The 17820-nt window shown below is 38.5% G+C and overlaps 1 protein-coding gene across 11 annotated transcripts in view; it reads left to right on the forward strand.

Annotated features, from left to right (window-relative positions):
- The window catches only part of STXBP5 (syntaxin binding protein 5), a 112473-nt gene that overhangs the window by 37551 nt on the left and 57102 nt on the right, over window positions 1-17820 (forward strand). For 10 of the 11 annotated variants that reach the window (XM_080388244.1, XM_080388241.1, XM_080388247.1 and 7 more), the window contains exons 6-8: window positions 11438-11572; window positions 12636-12699; window positions 16099-16182. In XM_080388244.1, coding sequence (XP_080244370.1) covers window positions 11438-11572; window positions 12636-12699; window positions 16099-16182 — 283 coding nt within the window. Of the gene's footprint in view, window positions 1-6244; window positions 6366-11437; window positions 11573-12635; window positions 12700-16098; window positions 16183-17820 lie in introns of all 11 variants that reach the window. The other variant, XM_080388243.1, reaches the window with a different exon arrangement.

Genomic DNA, 17820 nt, shown 5'->3' on the forward strand with positions numbered 1-17820 from the left:
TACCGAGTCTGAGAAGAGTGTTCATGAATAAAACTGGGTCATCTTAATTCACAAGCACCAAATTGTTAGGTACTTACTTAATAATCTTTTAAATAATTTATGTTGTGGGATTAAGATTTGCTCATCAGGATAACTAACCTCTCAAACAGGAATTATTTTAAATATTAAATACTACAGCAGAACATTGTAGCAATATATTTTCTAATGATACTTTAATTTGCCAGCTTGTGTAGGGATTTTTAATACCTTGGAAATGTTTGGGTAAGAGAATAGGTAAGTTAACAAACTGGAAAAAATGTCCTTGGAGGGGAAACAAAGCTAAATCTTACTACATGGCTGAAACAACTATTCCAGTTGCATCAGTATTTGCTCTAGGACACTGTAGATGCCAAGATTTAAAATTATATACATGATTGGGAGTATTTGAAAGTGTGTTGACATTGCAGAAAAGCAGTACTTGTGTCCTGTTTAATAGGAGTTAAGCTCAACATGTCATAGGCCAATTTTATGCACATTTTGTTTACAAATTGGAGTTTAATATGTAAGGATTAGATGTGAACTAGAAAGTTGTATCATGGAAAGCTAAGTGTAGCAGTTAGCTACCCAGGTTAAACGATATTCTAGTCTTGAAAACCTCTTCTTGAACTATGTTTAAAAAAAAAAAAAAGGTAAGACTGACTTGTTAAAGAATTCTATGTTCTCCTGGCACAACCTTTTACCAATTCCCTGCTTTGAACCACATGCAAGAATTACTGCCCAATATTTAACAACATAATTTCTAGATTGCTTGATTTTTCTCCTCTTGGCAATCTAGTTAGGCTAACTTGCTTTCAGGCCTGTTTTGAACATCTTTAAAATAAGGAATAAAACAAGTACATAGCTTGTTTATAAATGCTTGTGTGTTAGGTATTTTGTATACTTAACCGAAAATTGAATTACCTGTAAATTAATTGAGGATGCAGTCTCTCGTGTATGACTGGAAAGCATTGTGGATTATTGCTTTTCTACTTGTGAATCTCAAGAACAGGGAATGATGAGAAAGCTACCTTTTCATTTAAAATTTTATGCCCATTACAGACTTCATTCTGAGCTGTGGAGAATGTCTTCATTGGGTAACTTGCAGCATTTTAGATTTGAGCAAAACACTTCTTCAAAAGTAGTGGCCAAGAGACTTCAAAGATGCTGCTTTCTGTTGAATCTTTATGAATTGAGTATCTGCAGATAAGAAACTGTCCATTTAATAGGTACTTAGCTCTTGACTGCCTTTTGTACCAGTGATAATTATTAATTTGAAGCAAGTCTTCTGAACTAGTGATTGAAGTTTCTGATTTATAATAAATCTGAAATTACTGGCAGATGTCAGAAGCGCAGTGCAAAAGAAGCTAGTTTTGCAAGTTTTCCAGGCTTTTGTTTCTGTTGCATTTGTGTAGGTTTTGCAGCTGTTTCATGTTCTAGTTAACAAGCAAAAGTTAGGATATACTAAACCAATGTCATACTAAGCTTGTCCACTGTTCTTTGATTGTGGGAAGTGGAGAGGCCAGGAAAAAAAGCATAATGATGCTTACATGGAGGTGGTCGCTTTTGTGACTTGTCATGCAAGTTAAAAGTGTATAAGTAGTACTACTTCGCAGAACGCACCATTCAGTGTCTGAACTTATTTAACATCCTAGGTTTTGTACTACTTTGAAAATTTCTTCAGTGAAGCACAATGTAGTTTCTTTGTCATCTACATACTGTTTACGTGAGGGAGCAACTGGAATGTATTGCGCTCTCCCTTGAGGTAGATGCAGAACAAGTGGAGACCTTATAAGTAAAGATTAAGGGGCAGACAAAGATGCTGGACACTTTTGTGTGTAGATGTTGTAGCTGTGGGTGTTTGCTACAGGCCACCTGATCAGGAAGAGGAAGTCAATGAGGCCTTCTACAGACAACTGGAGGTGGCCTCACAACCATAGGCCCTGGTTCTCCTGGGGAACGTCAACCACCCTCACATCTGCTGGAAAGACAACATAGCCAGGCACACATAGTCCAGGAGGTTCTGGCAGAGCACAGATGATAAATTTTAGATGAAGATGGTGGAGGAGCCAACGAGGTGCGGTGTGCTGCTGGACCTCATAACAACAAACAAAAGACTGACTGGGGCTGTGAAGGTTTGGGGCAGCCTTGTCTGCTGTGGCCATGAGATGGTGGAGTTCAGGATCATGCGTATAGGAAGCAGGGCCATAAGTAGGACTGCAGCCCTGGACTTCAGGAGAGCTAACTTTGGCCTCTTCAAGGACCCACTTGGAGAAATCCCATGGGTTAGGGCTCTGGAAGGTAGCACGGTCCAAGATAGCTGGCTAATATTCAAACACCACTTCTCCCAGATCAATATGTGTGCATCCCTGTGAGTAAGAAATCGAACAATGGGCAAGAAGCCTGCGCGGATGAGCAAGGAGCTACTGGCAAAACTCAAGCAGAAGGAAGTTTCCACAAGATGTGGAAAAAGAGGCAGGCCACTTGGGAGGAATATGGGGATGCGGTCAGAACATGCAGGGATGCGACGAGGGAGGCTGAGGTCTGTTTGGAATTAAATCTAGCAAGGGATGTCAAGGACAACAAGAAGGGCTTCTTGAGGTACATCAGTAGGAAAAGGATGACTAGGGAAAATGCAGGCCTGCTGATGAACTAAGTAGGTGCCTTGGTGATGAAGGATGCAGACAGAGCAGGCAGAGTTACTGAGCGCCGCCTTTGCTTCAGATTTCACTGCCAAGGCCAGCCTCAGAAATCCCAGACCCTGGAGGCAAGAGAGGAAGTCTGGAGAAGGGAAGACTTGCCCTTGGTCAGGGAAGATCAGCTTAGAGATCACTTAGGCAAACCTGATACCCCAAATCCATGGGGCCTGATGGAATACACTGCAGAGTGCTGAGGGAGCTGGCAGATGTTACTGCTAAGCTCCTCTCCATCATCTTTGAAAGGTCATGGAGGACAGGAGAGGTGCCCGAGGACTGCACAAAAGCCAATGTCACTCCAGTCTTCACAAAGGGCAAGAAGGAGGACCCAGGAAAATACAGGCCGGTCAGCCTTACCTCCAGTCCTGGAAGGGTGATGGAACAGCTTATCCTGGAGATCCATCTTGAAGCACGTGGAGGAAAAGAAGATTATCAGGAGTAGTCAACATGGATTCACCAAGGGGAAATCATGCCTGAACAACCTAATAGCCTACTATGATGCAGCGACTGGCTGGGTAGGTGAGGAGAGAGCAGAGGCTGTTGTGTGCCTTGACCTCAGCAAGGCTTTTGGCACTGTCTGCCATAACACCCTCAGAGGGAAGCCCAGGCAGTGTGGGTTGGATGAGTGGACAGCGAGGTGGGTTGAGAACTGGCTGAACGGCAGAGCTCAGGGGGCTGTGACCAGCGGCGCGGTCAGGCTGGAGGCCTGTGGCCAGCGGTGTGGCCCAGGGGTCAGTGCTGGGTCCAGTCCTGTCCAGCTTATCCACCAGTGCCCTGGGTGCAGGGCCAGAGCGCACCCTCCGCAAGGCTGCTGGTGGGACAGACCTGGCAGGAGCGGCTGATACAGCAGAGGCTGCGCGGCCCTTCAGCGAGACCTGGGCAGGCTGGAGAGCGGGGCAGAGAGGAGCCTGATGCAGTTCAACAGGGGCGAGTGTGGGGTCCTGCAGCTGGGGAGGAACAGCCCCCTGCACCAGTACAGGCTGGGGCTGACCTGCTGGAGGGCAGCTCTGTGCAGAAGGACCTGGGAGCCCTGGTGGACAGCAAGTTGCCCACGAGCCAGCACTGTGCCCTGGTGGCCAAGGCCAGTGGGATCCTGGGGGGCGTGAGGAGGAGCATGGCCAGCAGGCCGAGGGAGGTGATCCTCCCCCTCTGCTCTGCCCCGGGGAGGCCCCATCTGGAGTGCTGTGTCCGGTGCTGGGCTGCCCAGTTCAAGAGAGACAGGGAGCTACTGGAGAGGGTCCAGCAGAGGGTCCAGAGGTGGTGAGGGGACTGGAGCATCTCCCTTGTGAGGAAAGGCTGAGAGAGCTGGGCCTGTTCAGCCTGGAGAAGAGAAGGCTGAGAGGGATCTTATCGATGCGTATAGATCTCTGAAGGGTGGATGTCAAGAGGATGGGGCCAGGCTCTTCAGTAGAGCCTAGCAACAGGACAAGGGGCAACGGGCACAAACTGCAACACATGAAGTTCCATCTGAATATGAGGGAAAACTTCTTTGAGGGCAAGAGATCACTGGCACAGGCTGCCCAAAGAGGCTGTGGAGTCTCCTTCTTGGGAGACAATTCCAGACCTGTCTCAACACAATCCTGTGCAACCTGCTCTAAAAGAACCTGCTTTAGCAGGGGGGTTGGCGTAGGTTATCTCCTGAGGTCCCTTAAAAACTTCGCCATTCTGTGATACCTGTATAAATATCCTACACATAGTAAAACTGTTGTGTTCACATGTAATGCAAGCCTTATGTCAGACTTGGTTTGACTTAGTAGTATTAGGCTAGAGTAACTTTGAAATAAGCATAGTTAACACCTCGTTAGAGTAAATATTTGAAAGCATGTTGAGAGAGGTACTCGGTGTGGCATTAGTTTTCTTGCCATGCAGGAATTATTAAACTTTGTGCTGATCTAAGATGTGAAAAGTCAAATAGACATCACTGATGAGCCAGGGACTTCCACAGAACCCATTTGAGAGGGTGAAGTGACAAACTTGACTTAAAATAAAAGGTGGTGTGGGATGACGAATTTGAATCTCCTTTGCTGCAAACCAAACGCCAAACCAATCAGCTTTACGTGTATGAAAAATTTTTTAATTACCTTTTGTGTGATATTTTGCATCCTTCTGGAGCTGAGATTCCCTGTTTTAATGCCAAAAAAATAGTTTACTTGCTTTGTGACTTAGCATAAAGACAAGAACCAGAATCATAGCATAAAAATAGAACTGAGTGTTTAGTGAATGCTTTGCATATTGATCAATGAATGCATTGATAAGTTTAATTTTTAATATGTCAACTTTTGTGCTGTGGGTTTTAAATGGTTTTTCTCAGCATGAAACTGCAAAATTCAGAGTTACAAAACTATGCTTTAAGTATCTCTCATTTTGTATGGTGCTGTAAACAGCAACTTTAGCATTATGTTCAAAACACACTCTGCCTACAGTGAGTGAAAAATCCCATTTGTATTTACTTCTTATTAATAAAAAGGCTTTGAAATCTTATGACACATACCTTACCTGGTTAGATATTTTAACTTTGTACCCATCCTGTGTATTAGCAGATATTACTTGTGGGAGGATTTTTCCTTCCACCTCACTGAATGTATAAACTGACCAATTCTGCCACTTTGTGGATAGCAGAAGGACATGCAGCTTTTCCTGTCTGAGAGCAGGTGATGATAGACGTTGTTTGTGGGGTTTTGGTTGTGGGGGTTTTTTCTTCCCCTTTCTTTGTATCAATATCACTCTTTCACTTCCATTCTGAGGGCTCTTTTTTCTCCCCTGTGCCGTGTGTGTGTTGGGATAGGATTGTAGTGTAACAGGAGGATTACAGATATGCATCCAAACAACAGGTCTGAGAAGTTAAGTATTTGGAGTCTTTGCAGAGTCAATGATTTACCAAATACAAGCTAATATAAGACACAACAAAGTTTTTCCACACATAAGTATGTTTTTTACACTTTTTAAACCAGCTTTCTTCAGAGTGAAAGGAAGTGTTCACTGGGTCTGCTTGCCTTTGTGGTGTCATATAAAGCCTTTTCTTCACCTGGTGGGCTTGGAAGTGTTACTCAATGGTGATCCACTAAATGATGTAATCAGGAGTTTTATCTTGTTTCAAGAAGTTAGCAGGAGAAAGTGAACTTCTTGACTGTCTGGATTTGCTGCAAATATTAATGTTTCTTTCATACAAGATCAGATTACTTTGGAAAACATTTTCTTGAAGCTGTGTATGCAGACAGTCCCACTTGTCAGTGTGGTTGGTGGAACTGCAGTTGCATCGGTTGCCTTCTGCTGCCTTTCGGCATTGAGGCAGAACCGAAGTGCTGAGTCCTATTACTCTGAGATTTCAGGTTTCAAAGAAACAGATCTATTTTTTTTAAACTGTCTCTGTTGTCCTGTTAGCTGTTTGCCTTGCACACTGATTTTTACAGTGGTGTGAGGCACATAATGGCCAACTGCCATGTTCCTGGGCAGAGTTCATCTTCTGGTCTTTAAGCCCTGCTTGTCTGATTTTTCTCCACCAGTGATGGGCATAATTCTTCTGTCTCCCACAGGAAAGCTACATCTCTGACGTGGCCGTTTTTTTAAGTTGTAGTGTGTGACTTCCCCGATGAGTTGTTCAGCCTGAACTGTATGAGTTGGAGCAAGCTATCCAAGTGTCTTCTGATGCCAAAGGTCCGGTTACTTTGAGTCATGTCATATGCCTATGGGAGCTCATAAAAATGTAGTGCAGGGAATTTTCAGTGGTAAGAGATTCTGAAGTCTTTAGGGTATTTGGTGTGAATTCCTTCAATACCAAAAATAGTTTCCAGATCTGTTGACTCGAAAGGCATATGTGTATTGGTCTTTTGTCAGCATTACAAGCAGTGAAGCAGCCCTTTTCTGTTTGTGTATAAGTAAAAATGTGGAAACCCCTTCCAAGTGAAGTACAACTGAAGCTTGAAAAGCCATCTTAAAAAAAAAAGGTGAAATGTGACTCCATAAAGGAAAACATGTAAGTCATGAAATATTAGGGATACTATATCATAAAAACAGGAATACATACAGCAAACTAAAAACATCTAAAATGGAATCTTTTTCTGGAAAATAATCTAAATGGCCCCAGTATTGATCACATCAGTAGTGGCAATTCTATTTCTGTTCTTGGCTCTTGCTTCCCCATTACTCCATCTTGACACCACTAGTGTATACCAGATACTTAACATAGGTACTTCTCAGCTGCTTTTAGAGACAGCCCTTGAAGTGACCATATTTGGAGAAGCATCATTTGGAGTGCTGTTATGGGGTATAAATAGAATTTAAGTATCTGGTCCGGTTTCTATGATATACTGTGTTTATCCACATGGTCTTTTGGGGGGACAATTTTGGGATATATTGAAGAGGAATTCTTCCTCTTTATGTCCCTTCTGCCCGTTCAGGCCTTTTTTGTGCAGGTAGGTATTAAGCTTATTGCAGTTACTAGATCTGGAAATGGATTCTTTGTGACAGTGTGGCAAAATCACAGCCACTGCTAGCTTCCATCAGTATGTCATTCTGACACTGGCTCTTGACTTTTTGTGCTCATTGAAGATTTGATAAGAGACCGTGGACATGGACTTTTCAGCTTCTGAATTTTACATAATGGCTATCTCATGTATGAAAGGTTGGAGATAGAGGTATGCAGAACACAACTTTGGTAGTTTCACACTTTTTAGAAAACTTTTATTTTGCGTATACAATAATGATCTGAGCAGCTAGCGTAAGTACAGTAAGTGCAGATCTATAACGATAACCTGAAGTTCTAGAAATAGTTCTAGTGACTTGAAAATAAAACCAATTATCAGTGTTTGTCATTCATCAGTATTTGTCACTGTACTTTAAAAGCAGTGGAAAATTCTTAAGAACTTAAAATACTTCATAATGTAGTAGACAAAGGAAATATAAATATTAATTTAGAAGGATTTCTGTTACAATAATACGCTCAGGATAGCAGCCTGTAATTTTTACTTAAAAGTGTAATGCTTTGACTTATGTATTTAATAAATTATATTCTTTAATATTTTTGTTATTAAATTCCTCTAGGGAGTACTATCGCTTGCTATGATAACTATTTTGATACACATTGTGAAACAACCACAATTAAAGTTTTTCTTAACTAAGTTAGAGAAGTCACATGGTCTTCAGTTAAAGGAAATCCTTTCAGTAAGTTCACAAACAGCCTCTTCAAGACTTTCCTGTCACTGCCAATACTCTCCTATAAGCAATAGCACAAATTATATTTTAAGTAAAGTTAAAACAAGAATTTTGTGAGGTTTTCTTTTATCAGTGTTTTCCACTGCAAGTGTACCACTGAGTTTTCTGTGGTTTTTAAAATAATTTCAATAAAATAATAAAAAAATAATAATTTGGTTTTCTTGAACTGTTGGTTCAGGTCTTCCAAATTCATTTAACAGGAAACTGAAATTTCTTGTGGCTTTGTTTTTCGAAGGGTGCAACAGGGAAAAGAGTGGCTTTGCAGATAGGTATACAGTGAAGAGGAAGATTTTGTGCTTAAGGAAAACTACAGCTACAGTAGAGTACTGTACCTGACTGTTTTGGGGTTGCATAATAGTACTTAATTTTAGCAGTAATCTTAGCATATATCAAAATCACACTGTAAATTTCAGATTAAAAGAATATATCTCTTTAAAGCATTGCTTTTATCTATAAAGGGATTTTTCTTTGAACAGGTATGCAAAAGTGAAATATTTGGAATAAAGTACTGTGCACAATACTTGCATTATGCCAACAGTACAATCTGCTTCACAAAACGTACTATATTTATTGAGATAACTAAAATTTCCTTGGAGGCAATGTGAGGAATCTCTTATGCCATGAAAGAGGTGCCTGCAGAAGTCTGCTTTCTGTGATCCTGGCTCAGTCAGTCTCAGGTTGTCTCTTTAGATGCACAAAAGTGCTCTGTCTTTCACAGATGCTTCTGGTTTTGACCAGAATGGCTCAAAACAGGAGAGGAGGAGTATGGTACTCTGCTTTTTACTGATACACTGTTTTCAGGCACTTGGAATTCAAGACAGACTCACAAAACAACCTTTTACTTGTGTTGAATGTATCTGTAGTCTTTTCAATCTGTTCCCAACAACTGATTGAGTTTTCCACATTTATATGTGTATCCATCTGTGGGCAGGGAGAGACGGGGGAAGAATGCTGGAGTAGTAGAAATGGCCAGAGCATTATATGTAGTCTTCCACTTCTGCTGAACTTAAAACGTTATGGGTAGAGTATATTGTTTTGCAACCACAATATTAGAATAATAAGTTTTTGAATGAAAAATCTGCATGTTTCAGAAAAAAAAAATGCTGTCCTTGGTCAAGTATCAAATAAGCAAGACCTTGACCTTCTGTTTCCATCCTCTGAAACAACTCTGAATCCCTTTAATCATCAGTCCAATTTTCGATGGAGCAAGTGAGGCCACTGAACATAGCCTGTATATTTACTTGTTTGTCATCACTGGTCCTTCAAATGGTCATAGCTTCACTGGATTTTAGTTTTTAAGAGGTTCTTTAAATCTGTTATATATAACAATGTTGTTTAAAATCTACATAGTTTAAGACAAAGCCTTAATTGCTGAAGAGAGAGAAGCTTAGTACGTGCACTCTTAACGTTGGAAATGTTGTTCTGTAAATTGCTAAAACTTAGTTATTTGAAATTAATCACTTTAGACAAATGTTACTGAACTTCTGCAGTTGGAGGACATAATTTTCCTATTAAGAAAATAAATAGCAAATCAAATTATATTTGTAAATGGAGTAATATTTACCACATTCAAGGTGAAATTGGATTTCTTCCATTATAGCAGGTTTAGCACTACAAATTCCTTTTGGATTTAACTAGTCATCAGTTCTGTGAAACAAGCTCTAAGAAATATTTTTTAGGCTATAAAAATCATACAAGATTTTTCTGATTGTAGAAGACTGGTAAAAGCAAGCTTTGAAGGATAAAGTTAAGAACCCTGTTTTATATGTGCCTATATTTAACAATTTTGAAGTCTCTTCAACCTCCTGCATTTGAGTTTGTAAATATTTTGTGAAGTTACTTGTTCAACTCTACTTTTTACTTAGCGTGGAAACATTACAGTGCTTGCAAACTCTTGACAAAATTAATCTCACTTGCATGGAGAAGGCAGTAAATTGGGTATGGCTCCATATTCAAGAAGAGTGTCAAGAGTATTGAGGAGTTGGATGCTTTAAGTTTTGCCCTTTTGCTATACCAATCGAAGTTGCAGCCCTCACTTACATTTGCCCACCTTTAAATGATATGAAGTAATTTGTTTTTGTAACACAAGTGTTGAGCAACTGTAATTGGCAATATTAACTCACAGATCAAGACAGATAGGCCCATGGTCCTACTCCTGAATATTATTTCTGGCTGCTAGGCCATGTTTTTAGATCCAACTGATGTGGCTGCCAGCTGCTTCTGGCACGTGGAGTGCTGGCACAAAAAGAAGCTGTGGTGTTGCCAAGTGCTGAAGGCTTATGTTTTTATGCTGCATCACTTTCCTCTTCCCCATGACCTGTTGTAGTATGGGAGCTCTGCCACTGGGCAGTAAGATTTTGGGGCCTGTCTATGAAGTGCATGTTCAGATGTATGTGGCTTAGCAGCCAATAAAGTATTTATTTCAAGGACACTGGGGAAACTAAAGTCTTTAACCTGTGGTGTTTGCAGATTACTGTGCTAAGTAAAAATATTCAGTGAACTGGAAGAAGTTGTAACTTACACATTTTAAAACTTGTATATAGTCTCTTTTCTGTGAAAGATCAATGAAAATGTTAGTGCAGCCTTTTGGTTTAAGTATTCAAGCATAAGAAATCAAGGAAGTTTGAAAATGGATGAAGAGTTGCTTGAGTGATCTGTATTCCCTAACTAGAAAGAAATGAATGATATCAAAAGTAAATGGGTACACTTTTGATCCAGGTAGTATTACTATGGAAGCTTTAACTTTTGAAACCTGTAATACAACTTAACATCTTTTCAGCCAGTAGCAATCTTTTTCATTGCTGCTATTAACCTTTGCTTTTATGCTGAAGTTAAGTGTGCTTATACAGCATCTAATGCAAAGGATCTAAAGCTGTTCTTTGCATAAAAATAATTAACAGGCCGGTGAACTGATGCATGGATTTAGCAAGAAGGGAGTCCAACTGGGAGAAAACAAGAACAAAACAAATCTGTAAAGCTAAGGATTAGAGCTGACAGAACAAATTTCCATTGAGTAATTATTTTACCTTATCACTGAAACACTTCTGAAAGCCCAAGTTTGATAGTCCAAGTAGTTTGGCAGTTTCTTTCAATTTTGGACCTTGACAGATTAAAATGGTTTAGGGTTTACAGTTTCCACAAGGTTTGTAGACCAATTTCAAGTTATGATTTCTGTTGTATAGAAAAATCAGATGCTTCCGAAACTGCAGTTCCTATGGACATTATTTCCTTATCAGTTTTGAAGAAATAGTAAGCAATAAGCAGGACCCAAGAGGACAGAAATAACAAAGTTTTCAGATATTAATATTTGCGCTGGAGTTAAGGTCAAGGAAGAGTTCTCTGCTGGTACTGTTACTAGCTTTTGGGTTTTGTTGGCTTTATTTTTTTCTATCTGTAACTGGTCTTATTTCTTCTTGTTTGCCTGTTACCTTTCTTCCACCTTTTGGCAATGTAGACCGTGAAGCATAGGATATCTAAAAGACTTTAATACCTTTTCTGGTGGCTTTCTCTTTCAGGATTACATTTTGTCATCTGCCTTTCCAAAGTAAATGGCTATACGTGGGCACTGAAAGAGGAAACATTCACATTGTCAATGTGGAATCATTTACTCTCTCAGGCTATGTCATCATGTGGAATAAAGCCATTGAACTGTGAGTTTAATCAAGTATTGTCTGTTGCGGGGAGGGAGCAGAAGTATCCCAGATGTTATTAACATCAGTTGTAGAAAAGTCATTGTTACCTAGAGTGGCCTCCATATTAGTCTCCCTACACCAAACGCACACTATCAATGTACAAAAATAGTCATATAAAAATTTTTTATTTTCATAAATGTGAAATGTTAATGTATTATGTTTCTGCCTATAACACTATTTTATCATAGTGCCTGCAATAGACATAAAAATAATTATCTGTGGTGATAAAGAACTAGAATAATATGTGGTTGGTATTTGGGCAGGCATGTCACTTCTGCAGTTTTGGGGTTAAAGCCCAAAGTACAAAGATACGCATGCTGAGTATAAAATCACTGGCTGAAAGTGTGGATTTAAATAAGCTTATTTCAAGAGCAAAGTCTATTTTACAGCTATTGTCATTGCTTCTCCTTTATAAATAATAAATTTGTGCATGCAAATACAGTGTTTTGTTGCTGAAAACATCTACTTGTGTGCTGCTGTTCCTGTGCTGTTATTTTGTTTCCAGAATAATTTCTCTATCTTGAAAAGGTCCGTGAAGTCCATCACTTGCCAAAGGCTGTTTCAACAAACACAATTATCATTAGTCCATCTGCTTCAGTAGCAGGAAGTCAACATAAAGTCTTAACTCTGTGGTGTTTTAACAATGCCCAGCTTGGGCAGTTTATGCAAAAAGGCAAGACCTGTTTTCCAGCATAAAAATAAATGCTTTATCCAACTATGTCAATTCTGTAACAAAAACCAGTAAGACAGTGATAGTAAAAGTAATGGCAATTTTTTCTGTGTTGCGAATAAGCAGTAAAAAAGTCTGTCCTTCCTATAAAAAGACAGGAACTAGGTGCCTAGAAATAAACAGAAATTTATGGGATTGAAGATAAAAGTGATTCCATGCTGAAATGTCAATAGATTGCTTACATTGGAGTGTATAGCTGCAGAATCTGTATTACTTGCAATCATTTTGTGATGCAGTTTGGGGCAGGAGAGTTTTTTTTTTTTTAATTAAATGGAAATATTTCTTGTTTAGGTCGTCCAAAACTCACCCAGGACCTATTGTCCACATTAGTGACAATCCAATGGATGAAGGAAAGGTACGATATGTTTAAAGACTATTCAAAAACTTTCAAGCAGGACTTCTTTTTTTGAAGTATTACTACCGCTGCTTTTTAAGGAAGGATTAAGCAGAGATGAGTACAGTGTCGAAAACAAAAGAAGGCTAAATCAAAGTTGTAGGCTCTGAATATAACATGAAGCAGGGTGCAGACATGACTGTAGGACACAGTACCAGCATAATTGAATGTATCTTGTGTTCGGAAACACTTGAAAACACAGTTGAAAGTGTTTAATTGTAAAAAATCTTGGAAAAAAAAGCAAAGAACTTTATTTATGGTAGTAGAAAAATGAAGATGTTACCAAAAATGTCATAACCTGAGTGCAGAAATAGTGGGATGGAAATTAAAGAAACTTTAATGCTCTTGGGTGTTGCTGTTTCCTAATTTCAAAATGCTTATTTATATGGAATACGATGCACTTGGTCTAGCAGTTTATGGAATTTGAGGTTTGACATACTCCCATTTAGCAAACAGCATCTATTGATTAAAACTTGATTGCTTAAAACTTAACTGGCCTGTAGTACAACTGGATACTTCAGAAAAATAAACTAAAACATGTAGGACAGAGCTATGTATTAGACTTGTCTCTTTCTTCTTTTGAGTTAGTATTAACGTAATCTTTTTATCTTGACAAAAAGTTTTACTGTCTTGCGAGGGCTTCATCAATGTGTAACTTTTATGTCCTGAGATATAGCAGCCACAAAGAAGAACTTGGGTTATAAAGTCAATGGTCTTGAGTTCCTCCTGTATTACTAAAGGAAATCTACAGGTATTACCCTTTGCTTTGGGACATTGGTTATGAGGCTTATGCAAAACCAACATAGAACCCATAACTTTAGTTCACAGTGAAGACTTCAAAAATTAAAAGAGAAAGCAAGGAGTTAAAGGCAACATACTAACATTTTAGGTGACAGTAATTACTGTAGTAGAAAATCATACATTCCCCACTAAAGTCATGATTGTAAGACTGTGCTTCAGGTAACAGACCTCTTCTACAAGTCTTGCGATGGGATCACATAACTCACCCACTCTATGAAGGATCTTCAGCCTCTTTAATTTGTGTGTTCCATATAGCTGTTTAGCAAATCTTAGTGATCTACTGTTGTTCAGATCCCCTGGTCCACACTGAAGAGTAAACAGGAAGGGTTTTCTTTAATTTTTACAATAGGATTAAAGCAAAATATGAAAGGATTTGAAAACAGTAGTCTTACCTGTGTCTAACAAAAGTTTGTAGACCCCTGATAAAAGTATCATTATAATTTAGCCGGAGACACCTTGATGCCACTTTAAACACATTTTCATTAATGACTCCACTTTAGATTAATCAGGTATAAGTGATTGAAAAGATTGATGAGTTAAATTCTGAATGATTTTTAGTGTAATGTCTCAAAAATATCCTAGAGTTTTGAAGTCCCATTTGTGAAGAATCTTGAAGAAGGAGGAAAATAATTTTCCTTACTGCTGTACCATATATGCAGGAAAAAATATATTTTATTTAGTTGCCTTTCATTTGACATGTTAGTGGTGGATAAAACTGAAGAGAGGGGGAATGATACTATTGTCTCAGCAGTAGTTTGAATGTTTTAATAGCATGCTGGTTAAAAGCTTGTATCCTAGACACCTGAGGTTTCAGTCCAACAAGAAGAATTTAATGAGTAGAGTTTTCTCACTGCAGTAAGCTTCACCCCAATAAGTGCATAATGAATGGATTTCTCTGCAGGATTAGGTTTGAATCACATTCCAGAGTCATGAACTCTAGGATATGAATGCAATGAAGCTATGGTAACTTAAGAAAAGACAAACTACTTATTCTGGTGTATTCCACCCCCACCCCATATTTAATTATTGCTAAATAAAGTTTAGGAATTACTTGTTTTATCAACCAGGCTATCAATCTGATGTTTTAGAATCTGACCTTGCACTCATCTTCTATCCCATAAGAAAAATATTGCTGAAAATGCTGTACAGTTGCAAGAACCTTCTGTGTACTCACTTTTAAAATCTGTTCGTGCTATTAGCCTTCTAATCACTGTGATTTTTCTAATGTTTAAAGTTAAAACAAAAATTACAAAAGAATAAGCAAGATCACTTAAAATAGTATATATGACACTGTAGTGAGGGAAAAAATCTAATACTTTTACTAGATCAAATGTGTCTTAACATTTTTAGTGTATTCTAGTGCTATATAGCACTGTAATAGATCAAATATTTTATCTGTAAGGTGGAAAGAGATCCTGTTTTATTTTTCATACTGGAAATAACACTACACTGTAAATCTTAACATGCTGAAAAGACTGTCCAGACAAAAACTCTAGGTGCCTTGATTTAGATCTCTATCCTTGACTACAATGGCATGTATGTGAAGGCAGTGTCTTCTTATATGTGATACAAAGGCATTCCTCAGGGCACTTCTGTTTGCTCACAGGAAATTGGCTGCTTCAACAGCCGGTAAATCCCAGCAGCCAACCACTTGGGGTTTTTGTATGTCCATGCTGGGAAAAAGAAATGAGAGTGAAGGCGTGCTATGAAATGCTAGGAGCTGCATCTGCTGTAGCAGCATTGCTCGAAGGAAAGATGTCACAGTAGATCCCAGCAGCTATGAAAGATGGAGCTGCATTGCCGCCTTCTACCTAACAAGTGCCAGCTTTGTTACTACTACCTTATGTTGGCCTTGTTTTGTTTTCCTTGTCACTTAAGATTGTTGAGTAAGTATTTTACTCTCCTATGTTAGACAAATCATTGAGCAATTTGAAAGAAAAAAAAAAAAAAAAAAAAACGTGCAGAAAGGGTTTAATCTTACTTCTAGCAAAAAGATTTAGAAAATTATCTTGTTTAATTTCCCTCTAGCTTTCTTTCTCTTAACAACTAAATGTTCTTGGTGTTCCTTTAGTCAGTTATCTCAATTGTGACTAACATCTGGGGAAAGCTTATATGTTGCATAGTTTCTTTATAGACAGCTTCAGGAAGGATAGTGTGTTCTTCCAGCAAATCTAAGCAGAACAAATTTCAGTGAAGAAAATCCACAATAAAGTTCTCTTTTCCAACCCCCCCCCCCATTATCACTAAGGAAGGAATACACTTAGGAAAGCTTAATATTAATCTTTCTGGAACTCAAAGGGATTTCCAAAGACTCTTCAGAAGAATACATTATTTTTTTTTTCTAATTTTGCTTGTACGTGAGTTGTATTTGCTGGAAGTTTAAGAAAACGATGAGTACAAAGTAAACCTCTCTGACATTGAGGTCTTCACTGCTTCTCTCTAATTTTTTTGTCTTCATAACTACTTTCAGTTACTACATGCTGTAATACTACAGGTATTACAAAAGGTATTATTTGGCTTATCCTTATAAAGACTTAATATATCTGCTTATTATTGCAGCTTCTGATTGGCTTTGAGTCTGGAACAGTGGTATTATGGGATCTGAAGTCAAAGAAGGCAGATTACAGATACACACATGATGAGGTAATATTTTTCATCTATATTACTTCCTATGAGGATTTGCTATTCTAATAATTATTATTCTTTTAGTTTCTTCTGCTTCTGTCACTAATGGATCAATAAATATGTCTCTTGGATACTGTAGGTACTCCCTAAAAGAGCCATAGTGTTTGAATAATAGAAACTTCAGACCAAATAAGTGTTCACTGAGTTGAAGATTGTGAAGCAGTGAATGGTGGCATGGACTGGATTTCTTTACTAACTGGGGGGGGATGGCTTTCCGATATTTTTTTTTTTTCTGGTTTGAGGAGTGTGACTTTCACCTGTGTTAAGAGCTTGAGTCTTAAGTTAAAGCAGGGTGGTTTAGCAATTTTTTTTTTTTTTTAATCTTTCACATATTCTGAAAAGTGGAGGGGGAGGTGGGAAGAAGCCACTAAATAGTTTCACTAGAACATTTCTATAAATACACCTTTTCTTTGTAGGGTGAGATCAAAGTTTGAAATAAAACTGGGGGAGGCTTAAAAAAAAGGCAACTGAGTGGCATTTATTTCTATAAAACTTGATTCTTAAAAGAATGTAGGCTTTTTGAAAGACTTAGATTAAGAAAAATCAATCAACATAGTACGCAAGATGTATTTTATTTAAAAAAACATAAAATCAGTCTTAACTACATTTCATTGATTGTGAAGACTATCATTGTTCAGTACTAGCTAGGCTTGTTTCTTGTATCACAGTGTGTGTGGTTTTCTTAGCTCTGCACTGAACTCACAGGACAGGATTTGTTGGGGGTTTTTTTTTGTGGTGGTTCTGGCTCAGTACTCATGCCTCTGTGTGTTAGTTCTACCAATGAAAGGTTTCTTTGAAGGGGGAGTCTCTGAAGTAGTCTAAGCCTCAGATCATCAGAGCTGAATGAGGTATCTTTGTGTATTCAGAAATGTCTGTATGAGTCTCAAAGTATGTTACATGAAAAGAAATCTTCTACTTTCTGGTTTCACTGCATGTACCGAATTAATTCCCTCTGTCATTTTGTTTCATAAACTTAGTCATATCTCTACCATCTTTTTCTAGTCTTAATGGAGTTCTTCCTATACGTCTTTCCTCTAACTTTCTTTTTTTTAACCATTCTATTTTTGTCTTTGTTTTATAACAGAGAAACATAGTATAGCATAGTCAAGATGTGGGCATGCTGGATTTATGATGTGAAGTAATTGTTTGGCGTTGTTTTCTTTCTCTCTTGATCTTGATATTGCATTAGCCTTTTGATACTGCAAGCATTAAGCAGATACTTCCTTGAACAACCTACTATAAAACTAACCTCATTCTTCAGTGTTAATTGTCAGCTCAAAGTCCACTGGGTTTATGCATTGCTTCACATTTACGTAGTTGGACAAAAAAAAAATGTAAGTCTCTCTGCAGTTCTTCAATGGAATCCTGATTTCTACCTTGAATATGCCTTAGCAGTGTCAGCAGACCTATCACCTTAATATGCTTGTTCTTATTTTAGTTATTTATGAATAAAATGAGTGGCACAGATCCTTGAGGGTCTCTACCTATTGACTTCATCCATGAACTAATCAGTTGCTGCCAGCCTGTCTTTATTCTAGGTTGCTTTACTTCTTGATACCTTAACCAATTCATCTGTTCAAGGATCTCTGGTTTGTT

This window comes from Falco punctatus (genome assembly GCF_963210335.1).
Source record: "Falco punctatus genome assembly, chromosome: 5".
In the NCBI taxonomy this organism is placed as follows: Eukaryota; Metazoa; Chordata; class Aves; order Falconiformes; family Falconidae; genus Falco; species Falco punctatus.